Raw genomic sequence first — 20107 nt, 5'->3', positions numbered from 1 at the left:
AACTGTTTCTCCTAAACGAGTCCAAAAGTTTAAGAAAATATCCTCTGAGGCTGAGGCTTTACCCGATACATCTTCACCGTAGGCGCCCACCTCACATGGAAGACATTCTTACTGGTATATATATATATACAGCTCATGGTCCCCATATGTCCCATGGTTCCTCCAATGCAAGTCACACAACTCTAACAGAACCTGTTTCTCATCCTTACTGTTCTTGGTTTAAACTCTGAGCTTGTCAGGTCCTACCAGACTGCAGGTTTCTCAGCATAAGATTTCTCTGCGTCATCCAGGTATCTTTCCCTTGCGCATAAAGCTCAAAATGATGAGGCATGGGGTTCCTGCTCAGCAGTGGACTGCTTTCTTCAGATACACAAAAGCCCTGGGATTGTGCCCTGATGGGGCCTAATTAGTAATGTAATTGCCAAATAACAATTCTAATATCCCTGCAGTAATAAAGTGTTTATTCAAAACTAAAGCAAAGGGCTGCATTGAGAAGCCTCCGTGAGGAAGTGAAGGGGAGGGACGTTTTCCTCTCTTGGGTGCTATTCTGGAGAGAGATAGGAAGATGAGGTAAATGACCTCGTGGTGACCTGGAAGCTCTGAGACTTGGTGACCTCTCAGCTCCTAGTGGCTCCTTCCCATGAAACTCTAACATCTAATCTGCTCTAATCCATGAGCTTGTTTGACAGACAAAAACATCGTCACAGAGGAGGATTCCACGTTTGCTAATGATTCCCTTATCTGTCCCTTACATTAAAGAAAGCAACTATAGCATCCATGGGAAAGCACTGAAAAAAATTACCAGTCATACCATATAATGATTCTCAATCTGTCTTCCACTCTTGCCTTTAACACTGGATGAGAAATGTTTACTCCTGTAGGCATGGTTAAAGGATTCATGTGCTACACTAAAACAAAACAACAACAAACAAACAAAAAACAACGATCCTACAAGGATGCTCGCTTTCTACATTCTGATTGTTTCTAAACATGACCTTTGCTAACGTCAGCTCCTCTCCTACTTCCAAATGAGGCTACTTTCTGAACAGGTTGTCATAGATCAGGCAGACTTATACACACTCACACATTCACACACACTCACACACATACACACTTACACTCACACATATATGCACACATATTTGCACACACACTCCCACAAAAACACACACACATACATACACACATTCACACACATACACACATGTGCACACACTCTCATACACATATATACACTCACACAGACACACACACACACACACAACTTACCCTGGCCATTCCATGTATTATATCTATTGAATCATCGTAACAACACTTTGAAGGGTCACCAAAAAAAAAATAAGTAGATTATGGATGTATTCTGGGACCCTTGTTTTCTGATAATGACTTTGACTATTCACCAACATTTTACAAGCATTGTTGAGTATTCAGTTTGTTATTTTGTGGTGTCTGCTCCAACTGTAGTTTGGATGCTAGGGAATGAACACAGTAAACCAAAGCATTAATCTTGAGCTGTAAAAGGCCCATTTGTATTGTGAGACACATACAAATATAAAGCAAGCAGAGAAAATGCTTTGCAAGCTCCTTTCTGAGCTTGGTATTGTTGGAAAATATTCGGCTCTTTCATTATCTGGTGACATTCTTTCATTCATACTGGAAGGGCAGAAATAATTCTACTAGGTCAGAAATGATTCTGACTTTGCCTAGTGAATTATTATTAACAACAACAACAACAATTTGTTCCATAGGTAAATACGTATCCGTGAGTTTTTTAGCACAGTTACTGAAAATGATAAAATAGGAAATTACTGTTCTGATCATATCCAAAAGAAATTGTCAACAAATACATAATGCTAAATGGAGAAAATATACAATAACAGTCATCCCTGTCTCTTAAATAGACACAGGACTAGTAGACAGAATAGTAAGTTTATACCTGTAGAGGGTAGGATCTGTTTGTTCTGAATATGAATATCTACCCACCATCCATATCACCTAAACCATGTGTGCTTAGAACTAGGAGTAGAGGGTGTAGAGAAGGTGAGGCTGTTAAGAGCATGTACTGTACTCCTCCTGCAGAAGACCCCAGATTTAGTTCTCAGCATCCATGTTGGGTGGTTCTCAACCAACTGTAATGAAAAAATCCATAGGATCTGAAACCTCTGGCCTTCACAAGCCACACTTGTGCACACACACACATACACACATACACACACACACATACACACACACACACACACACACACACACACACACATACACAAACACACAGCAGACACGGGGTATTGTCTGATGAGCACTCTGGTAAAAACATCCTTAGCCCTTAGCAATAGCTTTCTTTTAGCTCTGTTCACCCCTGAAGTTATTTCCATGGTTGTTCCATCAGACCAGTTGTTCCTCAACATACCTAGTACAAAGTCACACACTCCCCACCCAGCAGCTTCAGGGCTGTTTTGTCTCTTGGATCAAGGCCTCTGTTGGAGATTCAAACTTGTTTCTGTGAATGTTAGCTCATTATATCTTACTAAAGCAAATAGTTGTTTAAGACACTGCCTCCTTCCTGCTTTTGAAAACTCAACCCCAGCCTCTGAACCTTATTTTTCCTCTCTCACCCTTTCCCAAAGATGGTGGACAATGGAGCAGTAAAGTTTCACTCAGTGGAAACTTCAGTTCATTTACTGTCCCAATTGCCTTTTTTTGGGGGTGGGGGGAGAGGGAACATAATCCATATCCTACTTTTAGAATCAAAACACTCAAAACTTGGTAATTTGGGTGTGTTCTTATTTTAAGACATGGAAGTTTTCTCTATCTGGAGACAAAATTCCTATTTATACACTAGCCACTACCGTTTTGAATAGAATCAGGCCACATGTCACACCGCATGGTATCCCCCAACCCCCACAGCAGCTTCCTGTGCCCATAGTTGGCATCATCTGTGTTTCTAGAACCATCCATTGAATCTGTCTGGGGAAAGGCTGAGGGTCCGTTTCCCTGTGGTCAACAGATGGAGTCATATTTGAAATGATTGTGAACAAGGAAGGAGAACTAATTCCTGCTATCCAATAAAGTTAGGAGAAAACTACGTCAGGATTTGAGGGAAAGAAGTGAGAGAGAAGATTCATCTCAGGCCCTGAGTTCCCATCCCTCTGTGTTCCAAAGAACATATTTCCTCTGCAGGGCAAGGTTCTCTCTGGACCTGACCAATTTTCCATGAGCCCACCACCTGTGCCTCTCCCTTCAGGAGCCTTCTTTGGAAATGGGAGGCAGGGAATAAGAGAGCATCACTAGGTTGACTTCTGAAGACCCAGAGAAAGTCTTGATGGCCATGCCTCACATTCAATAAAAGCCTGATCCTCTACAGAGATTCTTCAAAATAACTGTTCATTCCAGGGTTAGACTCATTTCTAAAGAACACACACTGTATGCCCACAGGAAACAAGGTCCTACCCGACAGACCACGAGGGCACAGAGCATGGGAACCACCCCCTCACATGCTCTTCTCATTCTCCTTACTCCTCCTTCTCGTTCTCCTTAACACATCACTGTCACTGTGCTGTAAGGGACTCTCTTTGACTTTAAGCAGCAGGATGAAAGCAAACATAATATTCATATACATATACACATATACATGCACAGAGTACATATACATATATTAAAGATACATACTATGTATACATATACAACATATACATGTACTAAATATATACATGCATATATACACACATGTATGTATGCATATATGTATGTATGTGCATGTGTATTTATAGAGAGAGATGGGGGAGAGAGACAGAGAGATAGAAAGGGTATTTTAATTATTATTTGTACTTGGCCTCAAATCATGCAGAAATTTTCATTTTATACAAAGACAAAAACATCATAGACATAAAAACACACATACATATACACATGTTTTAATTATTGTTTCTAATTGGCCTCCAATGATGGGGCTTTTCATTCCTGCCCACCCTCTGTAGATTTATGTTAAGGCGAATATATGATTGGACAGGAAAGAGAGAGGTGGATAAAGGTCAAGGAGCGGAAGTGGATGCAGAAGGCAGAGAGGAGATTCGAGGAGAATCAAGATGGAGCTGGAGAAGAAAGATCTAGATCCAGGTGGGCTTTATTGACAATAGGTAGATATCAATATTTTTAATGGTTTCTATAGGTCTTTTTGTCTTACATAGAAGGGCAATTTGCATCTTTGTTCATTGCATGTAAGTTTATCATGTAGAGAGTTTGTGGATTGAGAGTTTAACATATAAACCTGCTTGAAAAGCTATCTGGCTTTGGAGTCATGTTTGTACTGGGCGGTGGAGAAAAGAAAACTGTCAGGGCGATCGTATCTACCCGGGTCAGGAGCAACAAAGGGGCGGTAAAGTGAACCAGCCAGAATTCCTAGAGGCGTCCTGGAGTGCCAAGCAAAGTGAGACCTCATGGTGTGTGCTGGGCTCTGCACTAGAGTGGTATCCACAGAGTGAGACCTCGGGGATCTGATAAAAGGTTAAGCCATAATTTAGTATTTACTGCAACAAGCCTGGACCATCACACTTGGATTTTCACAAAACCCATTTATACCATGGTTAAGACTAGTTAAGTCTTACTTAACTCTAGTTAATACTCTGACATCCTCTTGGGGGGCTCAGCTGATCACCAAGTCTAAAGCAGCCATGCTGATTCACTCCTTTGCCTGGGACCCTGCTTCATTTGTTTCTAGAAAGCGTCATTCTTGCCCACTTCGCTTATTGAATGCATTTCTGCCCATTGCAGTGTAACTTGGATTCAGGGCTTTGTTCCTAGTTGATAAATATGTGTACCTAGATGATGTTTGCACCCAGAAGTGCCTCAATAAGCAGATATTCCATCTGCTACATCCAAAGGGAATGAAAAGTTGAAATGCACAGGACCAGGTAAGACAATCCCAAGGCCCCAAACACAGAAGACAATCCTGAAGCTCCAACCGCTGACAATGATACCAAAGCCCGGACCGAGGAAGAAGATCCCAAGGCCCAGACAGGGACAGTTTCATCTCACCCTCCAGAGCTCTTCCACTGGAGATTCGTAGAACTTGGTCAAGGGCCCCCTTTGGCTGTTTCTCTTATAATCAGTATTATCCTGATCTTCTGGAAGGGAAAAAAAAGCATTTGGTAGGTTTGACAAGAAGGCTCAGCTGGTGAATGCTCTTGCCACCAACCCTGAAGATCTGAGTTTGAGCCCCACATATGAAAGGAAAGAACCAACTTCTGCAAGTTGTCTCCTGACCTCCATGTGTGCAGAGCGGCAAGTATGTGCCCCTCCCCCACACGCAATAAATAAATAATAAAAATTTTAAATCACTTGACATGATCACTTAAACACAGAAAATTTAAACAAAATTACTCATAATGTTAACACCAGAAAAAGCTAGTGCTGAAGGGTTGGTGAATTTCTTTCTTAAGGACATTTGGAATTTTTGCCAACTTCTCTCTTTTCCAGGGATTTTCTCTTTCATATTCTGCACCATCAAATCCTCTAGTCTGTTCTCTGAACTTTTAAAAATCCATTCTCATAAATTTGTCATAATTTGAGTTTTTTCCAAATATATTTCATTGCTGTCTCAAAAAAAAAAAAAAAAAAAAAAAAAAAAAAAAAAAAAAAAAAGATCAGTGTTCTTTAAAATTCCTGTTTCTCCTGTGTGACCCCCACTACTTCTCTTTCCAGGAGTAAGAATTTCATTTTCCTTTTCAAATATCAGTTTCTATGTTTATTTTCTTAAATTTTTGGAAGGAGGAAATCGCCAGTGTCAAGTCTGACGGGCTCTCAGAAATCCTGAGTTCAGGTGGAAGTTAGTTCCAGAATCAATGGTTAGGAGCTTTCTCATCAAAGTGTTTGTTCTGTGACTTCATTCCCAACGGTACAATATACGGGGAGAAGAGGGGTAATGGGGTGGGGCTCCCGGATAGAGGATGCTTCATGCAGACTGACTTCAGTCTCATCCCCACTGAGAAGATGAAAGCATCTTCTGCTCTCACAGAGAACCTGGGTTGGGTTCCCAGCACTGGTATTGGATGGCTGACTTGACTCTGACTCCCAGTGGGAATGTGACACCCTCTGCTGGCCTCCTCTGGCTCCTGCATACATATAGTGCACATAAACTCACACAGGGTCACACGCATACACTTTTGTTTTTTTAAGAGAAGAGAAAACCCATCATCTTAGTTCAGGTTTTACTGCTGTGAACAGACACCATGACCAAGAACAACATTTAGTTGGGGCTGGCTTCCAGGTTCAGAGGTTCAGTCCATCACCATCAAGGTGGGGCCATGGCAGCATCCAGTCAGGCATGGTGCAGGCAGGGCTGAAAGTTCCACATCTTCATCTGAAGGCCGCTAAGAGAAGACTGGCTCCCATGTAATTAGGAGAAGAGTCTCAAAGCCTACCCCATCCCATAGTGGCATGCTTCCTCCAACAAGGCCATACCTCCTAATAGTGCCACTTCCTTGGCCAAGAATATACAAATCATCACAACTCTTTTGTATCAAACACTCTCTAAAGCAGTTGAAATACTAAAATGAAAGCAAAGAGCATTCTACCCTATGGGAGTTAATTATTTTACATGAATTTGTTGACTACCTAATATGATCCAGGTATTAAGTCACATGCATAAACTGGGATGAATAGAATTATAACAATATAAATACTCTTGGTTTCTAGTTTGCCACACTCCGGCTTATAAAATGTACGGTGAATCACCAAGGGCTGAAGCAACAAAAGCTATGGATGTCTTAACAATTAATAATGGTTAAGAGTCCTTGTTACTCCTCCAGAAGGGCCAGGTTTAGTTCCCAGAACCAACATGGCAGCTCTCAACCCTCTGTAACTCAGTCTCACAGGATCAGACGCCCTCTTTGGCTTCTCTCAAAATTAGGCAAGCGTGTGACCCATAGAAACACACACAGGAAATGCTATTGTACTTACAAAATAAATAAGAACAAAAAGTCACTGCTGGGTCATTGTACTGACTAGTTTTATGTCGACACAAACTAGAGTCATCGGAGAGAAGGGAACCTCAACTGAAAAAAAAAAAAATGCCTCCATAAGATGGTGCTGGGACATATAAGAAAGCTGGCTGAGCAAATCATGAGGAGCAAGCCAATAAGCAGCACCCCTTCATGGCCTCTGCATCAGCTCTTTCCTCCAGGATTCTACCCTGTTTAAATTCCTGTCCTGACGTCCGTCAGTGATTAATGTGTAAGTAAAAGCTGACTAAACCCTTTTCTCTCCGAGTTTCTTTGGTGTTTTATTACAGCAATAGTAACCAAAATTAAGGCAAAGGCTGGTGCCAGGATAACAGGGTATTGCTGTGACAGACCTGAACAGGTAGCTTTGGGGAGGCTTTGAAACTACGGTCTAGACAGGCCCCTCGGAAAACTGTTCTGAGGAACTTACGAGATAACAATGTTAAAATCCCTGGCTTTGTGCTGTTTCAGAGGGCAACAAAGACCCCACTTTTGTGTGTAGAGTCCATAGTCCTGGTTATCTGGGAGTTGAAGAATCGGCTGTGGTTAACAAAACACCAGAACCGCTAACGTAAACCTTTGTTTTGCTGGAACAATAGATTGCATCAGCTGGAGCTGAAGAATCAGTTATGATGAGAAGGGACCAGTATCATTACCTTGAAATCTTCGGAAAAGTGTTTCCTTAGAGTTAGTGCATGGACACTGTATTCCAGACACAGCCAAGGTTGTAAATCTGAACTTGGTAGTGTAAGAGTCACCCAGGTGGTGCTGGTTTTAAAGGCATGAAAGGGACATGGAGAACTGCTGAGGTTTGACACTGTGAGAGGCCAGGAGAAGCCATTGGTGTGGATACAGCCGCAGAAGACCAGCTGAAACAACTAGCATCTTGATTCTTGGACTACTACATTCTTGGACTTCCCACTCACGGCTGCACATTGTTGGGTTAGTTGGACTGCAGACTGTAAGTCACTCCAATAAATTCTCTTAATGGATAGAGGCATCCCATAGCTTCTATGACTCTAGAAATCCCTGATTAATGCAGCATTTAATTTTGGTTTTTTTAAACATGAGCCCAAAGCTGAAATGTTTAAAGAAATGTTGAATTTTTAGAGATACTGGATATTTTAAAGAGACTAAGGTTGTAACAGGTTTGTGTTTGTAAAGTCTGTGGGACTTTTAAAGTTATTGATGTGTGATGTTTTAAAGTTATTCATGTGAAGTCAACATTACTGTGCTGTCTTGGGGATAAATGATAAAGGAAAGGTTCTAATTGTAAGGCGATGTGCTTATGCGTCAAACTGACAAGGGGCTGGTTGTGTTGGCTAGCTTTGTCTCAACTTGACACAAAATAGTCATCAGAGAGAAGAGAGCCTCAACTATAAGCCTGCTTTTCTTCAGGTTTAAGGCAGGCCTGCAAGGTATTTTCTTGATTAACAATAGATAAGGAAAGGCCCAGCCCATTGTGGGTGGGGCCATCCCTGGGCTGGTGGTTGTGGATTCTATAAGAAAGCAGGCTGAGAAAGCCATGGGGAGCAAGCCAGAAAGCAGCATCCCTCCATGGCCTCTGCATCAGCTCCTGCCTTCAGCTTCCTGTCCTGTGTGAATTCCTTTCCTGACTTCCTATGTTGATGATCTGTGATACGGAAGAGTGAGCCAAATAAACCATTTCCTCCCCAATTGTTTTATCACAATGTAATAACTCTCACGAAGACAGTCATGCAGTTTATCTATAAATCTGGGATAAAAATACCCACCTAAAAGACTATTAATAGATAGCAAAATGAAAAAATCATTCTGAGTCCTAGCAGTACAAAAAGAAATAATTGTATTTCTTAATTGCAGAATTCTTTAAGCCTAGTAGATTATAGACATAAAACAAATTGTTTCAACAGTGCTTACTGGATCCCATTAAAAGGGCTTACATTGAAATCACCATAGGTCAAAATGCGTTTAAGGTTAGGGAGATGACTCAGTAAAATACTTATTGAGTTCAATTCCTAGCACCTATGTAAAAATCCATCTGTAATTGCAGTGCATGTTATCCCAGAGCTAAAGAGGTGGGGACAGGTAGAACCCTACTGAGACCTTTGTGGCCAAATAGCCTAGCCTAGAGCATCAAACTCCAAGTTTAGTGAAAAATCTTGTCTCAAAAACTAAGGTGGAGAGCCATGGTACACCCTATAGTGGTCCCTGACTTCTACCAGCACGCATGCATGTGAACACACATGAATCTCCCGGCTTCCCAACAGTTTTAGTTTGGGTTTTACTGCTGTGAAGAGACACCATGATCAAGGCAACTCTTACAAAGGCAAACACTGATTTGAGGCTGGCTTACAGGTTCAGAGGTGCAGTCTATTATCATCATGGTGGAAGCATGGCAGCCTGCAGGCAGACATGGTGCTGGGGGCACCAAGAATTCTACATCTCTATCTGATCCAAAGGCAGCCCTGGCTTCTTTTGTAGGTAGCCAAGGGGAGGGTCTCTTCTGCCGTGGGTGGAGCTTGAACACTAGGAGGCCTCAAAGCCCGCCTACACAGGGACACACTTCCTCCAGGAAGCCCACAGTACTGTACAACATGGTGATTACCTGCCATTACCCACCACTGATTGGCTTCCTCACTGCTGATGCCTGCACATCACAATAAAAGAGCGTTGTGCTGAATGTTGTTAGCCCAGAAAAACACAAAGGTTCAAAAAAAAAGTGTGGTTTATGTGAAATCTGTTTATCAGCTTCAAATCAACTTAAAGACTGAAGATCCAGACATCCTAAATGGTACCTTCTTTCTCCCGTAGGCTAGGATCCTCCTACACGCCCAGCACCCTTAACACAGTGTCCGCTGACAGCAACCAGCTAGACAAATGCTCAACGTATGGGCAGCTATTATTTTTCTGAAGTCGTGAAATTATCTCTGAAACACGGAAGTTTGAGTTCTGTGAGCCATTTAAACTCTCCGCTAAGATTTGTGGGGAGCGGGGCTGAAGAGGCAGCTTAGCTGCGAAGAGCAGCTGTTGGTCCCTCAGAAAACCCCAGTGGCTTCTGTTTCCAGCCCCCACATGATGGGTTAGAAACATCTACCGTTCCTGGGAATCCAATGCCCTCTTCCGTCCTCTGGGACACCAGGCAGCAAAGTGCCCCTAAGCCAAACACATACACAAAATACTCACACACATAATTTTTAAAATTATTATAAAGAAGAAAAGATTTAGGCGGGAAAGGAGCAGATAGTATCCCTAGTTTTCTAAATGTTTTACAAAAAAACGTTGAAAATGCATACACTGTGTAAATAAGGGAAAAAAAATCTTGAGTTAATGTTTTCCCTACGCGTGAAATTATTGAAGCTCCTTGCCCAGAAATAAGTATCAATTTGGCAACTGCTGAAATGTTTGCATATTTTCCTCTGAACGAACTGACTCATAAAGAGGGAAGGAGCCGGAGTTTCTGGTTTCTGGGGCTCTGGAAGCTAAGAGCTGAAAGCATAAACAGTGACTAACACATTAGGCATGGTCCGCAGCTGCTGCCTAGCAGGACAAGAAATAACAGGCTCGAAAAGGCGGCAGGAGAACCAGGCTTGGCAAAAAAAAAAGTCTCTCTCGGTGAGTGCGTCTCAGTCAAATGGCCTGAGAAAGCATGAGACCCGAGGGACTGTGTCACTCGGATAAACAATCCACGATCCTGTTTTGATGAGTTTTTAGTTGTCTTCCTTTCTAAAAGCAGACCCAGCTGAAATAAATGATTTTCCCCTAGAAACTTGACTCATTTCGCACATGTCCTCTAGAGGGCAGCAGTGGCCCAAAACACAGGCTAAGACCAAACTCTTCGGCACCAATATGTCCATTGCTTAGTTCCCACATCTGCTTTCTTCGTGTTGTCAGTGGTCTGGTTCTCGTAGTGTCTATCCAGAAAAAAAAAAAAAACAAAAACAAAAAAAAAACTAAATATGAGAAGACAAAATTAGAGTTCATCTTACAATGTTTGGAGGAATTGTATGAGGCTTACATTCTCTATTTCTATATATGACCTGCACACACTTAGCCTAGGCCCATGATTCTCAGCCTGTGGGTCTCGACCCTCTCACAGGGGTCACCTAGGGCGGTCACAAACCCCAGATATTTACAGTACAATCCACAGCAGTGGCAAAATTACACTTCCGAAATAGCAACAAAAATAATTTCGTGGGGGGGGGGGGTTCGCTACAACTTGAGGCACTGTATTAAAGGTCACGGTGTTCAAAGGTTGAGAACCACTGGTCTAGGTGACCCTGTGCCTGGGGTCTCAGACATACAGAGAACACGGATGGTTGAAAACAAGAAGACAAAGCTTCTGCCCTTTATGGAGAAATCAAAACAATTCCAGGTCTTGCCAAGTCTCTCTTCTTGCTTTCCCTCTGGGGTTACCACGTGTGGAAAATTGATCAGATGGTAGCTTTGGTATGGAGTATGACAAAGAAAGAAGGATGGGGGGCTTACAGTCTAAAGATATATAACATATATCTGTTATATATGATTTGATATATGGAAGGTGACTATTCGATTTGGAGATTAAAAGTGGCAATATTAATTTTTATTGTATATTTTATTTACATTTCAAATGTTACCCCCTTTCCCCATTTCTCCTCTGGAATCCCCCTATCATATCTCCCCTCCCCCGAATCTATGAGGGTGCTTCCCCACCCGCCAACCCACTCCCTCCAGCCTCCCTGCCCTGGCATCCCCCTACACTGAGGCACTGAGCCTTCACAGGACCAAGGAACTCTCCTGCCACTGATGCCAGACAGTGCCATCCTTTGCTACATATGTGGCTGGAGCCATGGGTCCCTCCATGTGTGCTCTTTGGTTAGTGGTTTAGTCTCTGGGAGCTCTGGGGAGTCTGGTTGGTTGATATTGTTGTTCTTCCTGTGGGGTTGCAGACCTCTCCAGCTCTGTCAGTCCTTTACCTAATTCCTCTGCTGGAGACCCTGTTCTCAGTCCAACGCTGGGCTGTGAACATCTGACTTTGTATTTGTAAGGCTCCAGCAGAGCCTCTCAGAAGACAGCTAGATCAGGCTGGTGACTGTATATGGGATGGATCCCCATGTGGGGCAGTCTCTGGATGGCCTTTCCTTCAGTCTCTGCTCCACACTTGGTCTCCATGAGTATTTTTCTCCTGTGAGTATTTTGTTTCCCCTTCTAAGAAGTATAGAACCACCCACACTTTGGTCTTCTTTCCCAGCCCTTTGGAAAAGTGGCTCTTTTCGTGGGTCTAACTCTGAGGAGTCAAAGAAACAGAATCACGGTGTGGATGGTGTGATATTTATGGGAAGGAGATAAACTGTAAAAGCTGAGCTGTGGCCATAGACACCCAAGAGCTGGAGTCATGGGTGTGAATCATCACTCCCAGCAATCATGGCATTAAAAAAGAAAAAAGAAAGTATACCTGCCCCAACTTGGCCAAACAAGAAGCCTTTAAATACTTCTATAATGGAAACTTCTTTAAATAAAAACAGGACATTATAACAAAAAGAAAGGCCCAGCTCTGTTATCTACTGTGTGTGCACACATGTATGTGCCCATCCTCAGAAGCCAGAAGAGAGAACTGAATCCCATTAGGCTGGAGCTAAAGATGGTTAGGAGCTGCTGAGGTGGGTGCTGAGAACTGAACTTGGATCCCCTGCAAGAGCAGCTAGTGCTCTTAACTGCGGAGCCATCTCTTCAGCCCGCATCGCATTATTATTATTTTTTAAACGGGAGAAGAAAGACTGTACATCTTGGTTCTTCCTGAAGTGTGGATATTGCATCTGAAAAATGACACAAAGTGCTTTGTATAATGACTACACAAAAGCAGCTAACATTCCCCTGTGTAAGTCCAGCTTCAGGGAATCTGATGTTCTCTTACACACACACACACACACACACACACACACACACACACACACACACACACACACCTCTCTTCTGGGGCAGGGAACAGGGGATGGAGGGCACTCTGGTTGCTGTATACAAGCTGACATGGATTTTAGTCAGAAGTTGACTGTGCTTTAATACCTGTGACTCCATGTGGCTGCCATAAAACTATTGCTTCTCCATCCTCGGGCACAATATTACTGCTGCCCGTATTCCAAGTTCACTATCTGTCCTCTGACAGTGACTCTTTTTCAGCTGGGGAGGGGCAGATTGGACATCACCAGATAAGCAGGTCCCTTTAAGTTTGGTCCCAACAAAGAGCTCGAGGTCGTTAGCCTCCGAGCGGCCATGTGATCTGCATCGTTTTCTCTTCTATGGCTCATTTAATCATTTCTGTAATAGTCCAACCAAAAAGAGGAGCGCAGGCAGTTTCTCTAAGAGCATCATATGTGTTCATCACATTTAGTAACACGGCAAGAAGACAGTAATAGAAAAGTGACCCACCTTGCTGAGAACCCATAGCGTGTGAAAGGCCTTCTCTTTCACCAGACACATGTAGGTGTTCTAATGTCTGTCTTTCAGACTTCAAGAGCCTGGGCAACTTTGCAAGGACCGCGGAATCTGAAAGCTACCAAACTGGTTCCCAGGCAAACTTTCTCACCGTGGACCCAGGTCTAAATGGGAGTCTCCTGAGACCATGTTGACTAGACGATTGCTTTGACTTTATTACACAAACCAGCCTGTTATAAAGCTTACATAGTGGTGTAAAATATACCCAATAGTGTCATTGTTCTGTGGCTGGCAATGTATCTAATGCATAGTTAGTACAGGCTGGCTTTTGTAGAAGACAGCTCCTAAGGGTGGCACTCCCTTCCATGAAGATGAATGCAGAGCCATAGAAAACCTTTCCAGTGTTAATTTCTGGGGTTCTCTCCTCTGACTGTGCTCTTTTAAAGCCCTAGTGGGCTACTGTCTTGGTATGCTACTTAGTAAAGTTTCTGACGTGTTTCTGGTGAGGTTGGGGTCTCTCTGTTCTGAGAGTCACTTGCATACACTCTACAATTCTACTGAGCCAACTGTGATCACCCCAGAAGCCCCAGGCCCCATATAAGAACAGACTCATACCTGTTTTCTTTAGTGGGTTAAAGACCGGAAGACCAAGGAAGTTGGGTAAAGTACAGTTACTTGTGGAGTCTGGACAGTTGGTAGTGATGACCCTACCCACCTCCCAAGCCCAAGTCATTGTAGATTAAGGAAACAATATGTACAAGAAGAGTTTGTCAATGACTGTCACCCTTCCTTGCCAGAATAGTGACAGAGAATCTTCATGGTGGGACAACAGATATTAGAGGTAGAGACCAATGGAGTGGCAGCCAAGGGCCAATCTCTGCTGGCATCAAAATGGGTGACAAGAAGAAAACAGAGCCATAAAACATACCAGTCAATTGTAACCCAAATTGTGACTTGAGGTGTAGTTTCATTAAAATTAAGCTTTGAGTATTGTAGTGGCTGTTCCTGGTTGTCAACTTGACAATATCTGGAATGGCACAATCCAGAATTGGAAGGCTCACCTGTGATCCTCATCTTGAGGCCGGGAGATACAGGTTTCTGGCCTGGACCCTGGTGTGGAGTTCCTGAGGCACAGTGGCTATGTATCCCAGACACTAAGATAAGAAAATCTCTGAGTCCAAGGTCATCTTGGACAGATCAAGTCCCAGATCCAGGTGTGGTGGTACACACCTTTAATCTGGGCCACACCTTCTGCTGGAGACCTACATAAGGACATAGGAAGAGGGAAGGCTGTCTTTCTTCGCCTGCTTGCCTTGTGGGACTGAGCATCTGCTACATCCTTGGACTTCCACTCACAGCTGCTGCCAATCATTGTTGGGGATTTGGACTACAGACTGTAAGTCACCAACAAATACCTTACTATATAGAGACTACCCATAAATTCTGTGACTCTAGAGAACCCTGACTAATACAGGTATAATCCGAGAGGAATATAGTGAAACCTTTCTCTGGGTTTTCTTGTTTCTTTGTTTTTTGAGGCAGTTCCTCTGTGTAGCCCTGGCTGTCCTAGAACTCACTGTGTAGACCAGGCTGGCTTTGAACTCACAGAAATCCTTCTGCATCTGGTTCCCAACTGCTGGGATTAAAGGTGTGCAGACTCCATCAGTTTAGCTGGGCATTTCAATTATCAATACTCATTCTTCGATGATCAATACCCATTCCGACTAGACAGTCCAAAATCTCTCAAGTGTAGTCTATGAACACAACTTCTGAGAGGAACCCAGTCATTCATTCTTGTCCCCGTGAGAAAGCTGATTTTCAACTGGCAAAAGCCACCTCTTGACTCCAGGCGTCAGGACTCTGGGGGTGTGACTCAGGTAAGCATGCCATCTGATTATATTCTTGGCATAGTCAATAAGGGTTTCCAGTTGTCACCTCAGCTGCATTCTACAGAAAACCAGCTGAAGCATCATTTAATGAGATATCTTCCTTGGCACCTCAGACACTAAGAAAAGCTGTCACATCCTTTTACATGGTAATGAAATCATGTGTATGTTCCCAAGATTACATCTCCCATGAGTGCCTGCCCTTCTGATTTTCTTCCTGCTAAAAGTAGGTGTCTTATGGTGCCACCCTTGAGGGTTCTGTGAGAGAAACCATTTCAAAACTTTCCACACATACCCATCCCCCTCGCCAGAACAAATTGGTTTTTCTAGTCTCTGTTTATCATTGGCATTTTGGAACCAAATAGCTAATATTTTACAATATTAACGATGCTTTATGCATAGGAACTTGTTTAATCTTTAAAGTTTCTTTCCGTAATGCAACTGTGCAAACTGAGGCCCAGAATATTGACAGAGAATAGAGCCAGGACTGGATTCTAGTGCTGATTTGTTCCTAATCCCTGGACGTAGAAGGATCAGAGTTCAATGTCTCAGTTACATACAGAACTTAGGGCTGGCACAGGATACTACATTGAAGGAAGAGGGAGATTTTTAAATGGTAAAATCGTTACCATTTTATAAAACAAATGGATGGATGGATGGATGGATGTATGGATGAATGGATGGATGGATGGATGGGCCAGTGGATAACGGATATCAAGATGAAAGGATGGATGATGGATAGATAGATGAATGAATGGGTTGATGGATCAATGGATAGATTGAAGGGTGGATGGATGGATCAATGGATCAATGGATAATAGATGGACAAATAGAAGGATATATGTATGGATGGTTGGATGGATTGATGGGTCAATGGATAACACATGGATAGATTGAAGGATGTATGTATGTATGTATGTATGTATGTATGTGTGTATGGATGGATGGATGGATGGGTCAATGGATAGTAGATGGACAAATATAAGAATGAATAGATAACTATTTGATAAATGGATGGATAGATGAGTGGATAATGGAAGCATATATTTAAATATGCAGCAATAGCTATATATTTATAATGATATCAAAATAAGCCCAGATACAACTATCTCTCCCAAGTACATATAGCTGCAAAGTGGTAGGGAGTACCCATGCTTGGGTGTGGCACAACCCCCTGCTAAGTGCTGTAGGATACACTTGAGGCCTGAGCAGTTCCTCATTTTATTTGTTGCAATTTTGTCTCAGTATCTAGAAGCCAGGCTGAGACACACATCAGCAATACCCCTTCGTCCAACTCTCTGTAATGTGTTCATGGGTTGTGTTTTAACCAACTCAGTCTCCGAGTCCTCACCTGCACACTGGGCTAGCTTGTGTGGTGATCTAGAGTGAACACTGCTTACTTGACAACCACCACCCGGCATCAGTCCTCTGGTGCCACTTAGAAATCATGTGGACCTTTGTCTTCCACGTCTCTGAGAAGAATTTCCCCAGAACACTAAACTATACAGTGTTCAGGAGCTGGAGGCAGGAGGATCAGGAATTCAAGGCCATCTTTGGCTACCTAGAGAGCATAAGTGTAGTCTTGGATATGTGAGGCCCTAACTCAAAAAAAAAAAAAAAAAAAAAAAAGAAAAGAAAAGAAAAGAAAAGAAAAGAAAAAAGTGCCCATTCTGAGAGCAACAGCTATGCCTGTGTTGTAGGGAGCCTTCAACTCTGAAGAACATAGGTCTGACGTGCTGGCCACCCAGTTTTCAACCATCACGTGGATCAAGGATAGGCGGTGAATGCCATCAACTGCTGGTGGGAATATACTAGGATGGTCACATGGTTCTCTCTGGCACGGCAGTAATTTTTTTGCCTTATGGGTTTTTTGAGCAGATGTCATGTTCTCAAAGCCTTCCATACATATATGTTTTGGTGAAGCAAGCACCTGTATTGCTGGGTTTTAAAGCTGTACGTATTATTATCCTTTGGGTATGGCTGAGGGTTGTGATGTCTGTATCTGTGACACCTTCAGGGACTGCATTTTCCTTCCACTGGCTTCCAGGAATTGCACTCGTGTTATCAGGTTGAACAGGCTAGCACATTTAGCCACTGGCTAGCCCACATTACTGGCATTTAGATGTTAACTCAGCTTTGCGTTCTTGACCAACCCCTTCCGGGGGATATACTCCTCTATAGATTGGACATTTTGTTTGCTAACATTTTGTTTAGGATTTGTGAGTTTGTGTTTGTGACAATTCCATTGGATTTATGAAGTGACTTGAGTCTTAATCTTGAGTTATTGACCACCAGATATCACATTACATACATATATGTATGTGTACGCATATATGTATGTATACATGCGTGTGTGTATGCATTTATGTATATGTGTATATATATATGTATGTATGTTAGTATCCAGTATATTTAAGATGTATAATTAATACTACTGAATTTGAGGACAACTTTCAAAACAAACCTTGCAGAAGCAGACAGAGAAATGTCCTCATAGATGACATTCTCAGCATGCAAGCATGAAGACATGAGTTGAGGTCCTCAGCATCACATAAAAACAGGATACTGCAGCTGGCCAGCGCTGGGGGAGGGTGAAGACAGGAAGACCTTTGGCGCTTGCCACTCGGCCAGTGTAACCTCACCAGCAGGCTCTAGGCCCAGTGAGTGACCTGTCTGAAAAAATGAGGTAAGATTGAGCCTAACTGAGGAAGAGCCTTAATGTGGACCTCAGGCCTCTGTAGGCATCTACACGTAGCCACATGTAGAAGTTCCTGTGTTATGTAAGATCTGGCAATTATCTGTGATGTGGAATAACAAGGGCTGCTACTCCTTGAATAATCGACGTAGTGACCCATACATCTCCCGAATCAGAAGAAACCGTGCCTGCCCTGTGTGTCGCACAGCTGCTCCTTGCTGGGCAGTGTTCTTATGTCGTTGCTCAGCTGAACAGTGTGGTTCAATGGCAGATGTTTAAACCACAGAGATGCCCCCTGTGGAACATGTGTGACCAGTCAACACGGACTATTGCCCCAGGACAAATATGGGATTTGTACTTTCGTGTGTAAATGTCGTCCCAAGGAGTCCTGCAATGAGAAATATAACTTGAAAAAAAAAATCAAAAAGTATTTCTTTCCTAGGCTGGCTGGGTGCTTAGACGCTAAACAGTTACTCCCCGTTGTTAGCTGTCATTCAGCAGGTCCCACAAACATGGGCTACTTGACCAAGCTATCTTACCTACAGTTTATTGCTAAGTTATTTGGATAATTCAGAAAAATAAAAGAATTCTATCTGCTTTCCTTCCGTCCAACTCTTCTTCTCTCTCTCCTCACCCTTTCCATCTGAAAACTGTCAGATTCCCACGTAAACAGAAAGAACGCTACTTACGTTTGGATCTTGTGTAAACTGTGGGTAATTTTTAGTACACTCTGAATACTATGTGGAGCAGTTAAATAGAACTGAGTGGTCCTAAACTCGGGTGCCCAGAAGACTTCATTTACTCCATGTTTTCCATGATCAGAGCGTGGAGCACTTTTTAGAAAGCGCTCTCCCTTCTATCTTTCTAGAACTATTTTAGAAGGAAAGTAGTGTGCTCTGGAATGCTTCTCAGCCATAAACTCTCTTCTGCAGCATGGGCATTTTTTTTGACAGCCGAGTTGATGGTGGCCCTGGAGGGTGACAAAGAGCACCCAAGACAGTTCTCCCTGGTGACACCAAACAGGCTGGCTAAGCGTTATCAGCTGTACACACGCCAGTGTTCAGGCCCCGCCATACCCTGTGTCTATTCCTCACTAGATCTGATAGGACTAAAAAGCTAGCAGTTTCAGCAATAAAGAGGAACCAGAACAGAACACACTGAGCTGAGGGAAATGTGTCTCCCTTAAAAATACCCTGTGTCCTTCAGGCTCTCAGTCCCTCACTGATGCAGAGAATAGAAGTGTACACACTTAAAGAGGACCCCAGGGTATATTTCATCTGCCTGTCTCTTTATAAGGTCTTATTCACAATAATGGCCACCTCAGCTGTCCTGTGTGTGTGTGTGTGTGTGTGTGAGAGAGAGAGAGAGAGAGAGAGAGAGAGAGAGAGAGAGAGAGAGAGAGAGAGAGAGAGATTACTTTGCCATTACAAACAAGCAAAAGAAGTTACTTGGAATCAAATATTGAAAGCTGCTCTCAAAGCAAGAGTCGGTTGACCACTGACTTTGGTTTCCTATGAGTGTCCCATTTGATATCCACTTCATACAAATATCCTTGGCCTCCCCAGTGCCAAGTAACTCAGATTAAAAAAAAATAAGGCTTGATATCTTCAGCAAGGACATTGTATTGTTCCAGAATAGAGTCACTTTTAAGCCAATGGTCCACATACACTGTGTCAGTACACATACACCGTGTCAGTACACATACACATGTCAATGCCTGACACACCCACTAGATAGATGTGGATGTTCAAACATCAAGAAACATCCCTTATTTGAATAATTAATAACTGACATACTCACCCATGCTGCCTGTATCGATACATAAACTGTATTCATAGCCCCTCCATCTGGCACACAGGCTGTTTCTCCTGTGTGGCTCTCCCCTTACATCAAACTGGCGCTGTAGGCCCGAGGCAAAGCACTGCAGCCTGCTGCTCGCTCACTGGGAAGTGGAGTGACGACTCGCTATCCTCAGGAAACAGCAAGGAATGGACTCTACAAATCAGGTCCTTTGTCTCGGTGGCTGGGAGGCAATGTCACTCAGATACCCAATCAATGGGTGTTGGCCACTTGCAAAGACGAGGGCCTCTGTGTTCTCATCTCATAAACACCAGAGCCCTTCAGTCCTCTTCAGCTTCAAA

At 43.0% G+C, this 20107-nt stretch overlaps 1 protein-coding gene across 4 annotated transcripts in view; it reads right to left on the bottom strand.

The window, feature by feature from the left end:
- LOC308437186 (uncharacterized protein) overlaps positions 1-20107 on the bottom strand; it is a gene marked incomplete at its 5' end in the record, with an annotated part of 90919 nt that overhangs the window by 61824 nt on the left and 8988 nt on the right. The window contains one exon of one of the 4 annotated variants that reach the window (XM_080938239.1): positions 9789-10888. The exons of the other annotated variants lie outside the window; for them this stretch is intronic. Coding sequence (XP_080794365.1) covers positions 10737-10888 — 152 coding nt within the window. The 3' untranslated portion in view covers positions 9789-10736. Of the gene's footprint in view, positions 1-9788; positions 10889-20107 lie in introns of those variants that run through there. 4 annotated transcript variants of the gene reach the window in all.

The sequence above is a fragment of the Micromys minutus genome (assembly GCF_963924665.1).
Source record: "Micromys minutus genome assembly, chromosome: 25".
NCBI classification, from domain to species: Eukaryota; Metazoa; Chordata; class Mammalia; order Rodentia; family Muridae; genus Micromys; species Micromys minutus.
The sequence above is the reverse complement of the archived record's forward strand: the minus strand, read 5'-3'. Positions and strand labels throughout refer to the sequence as shown.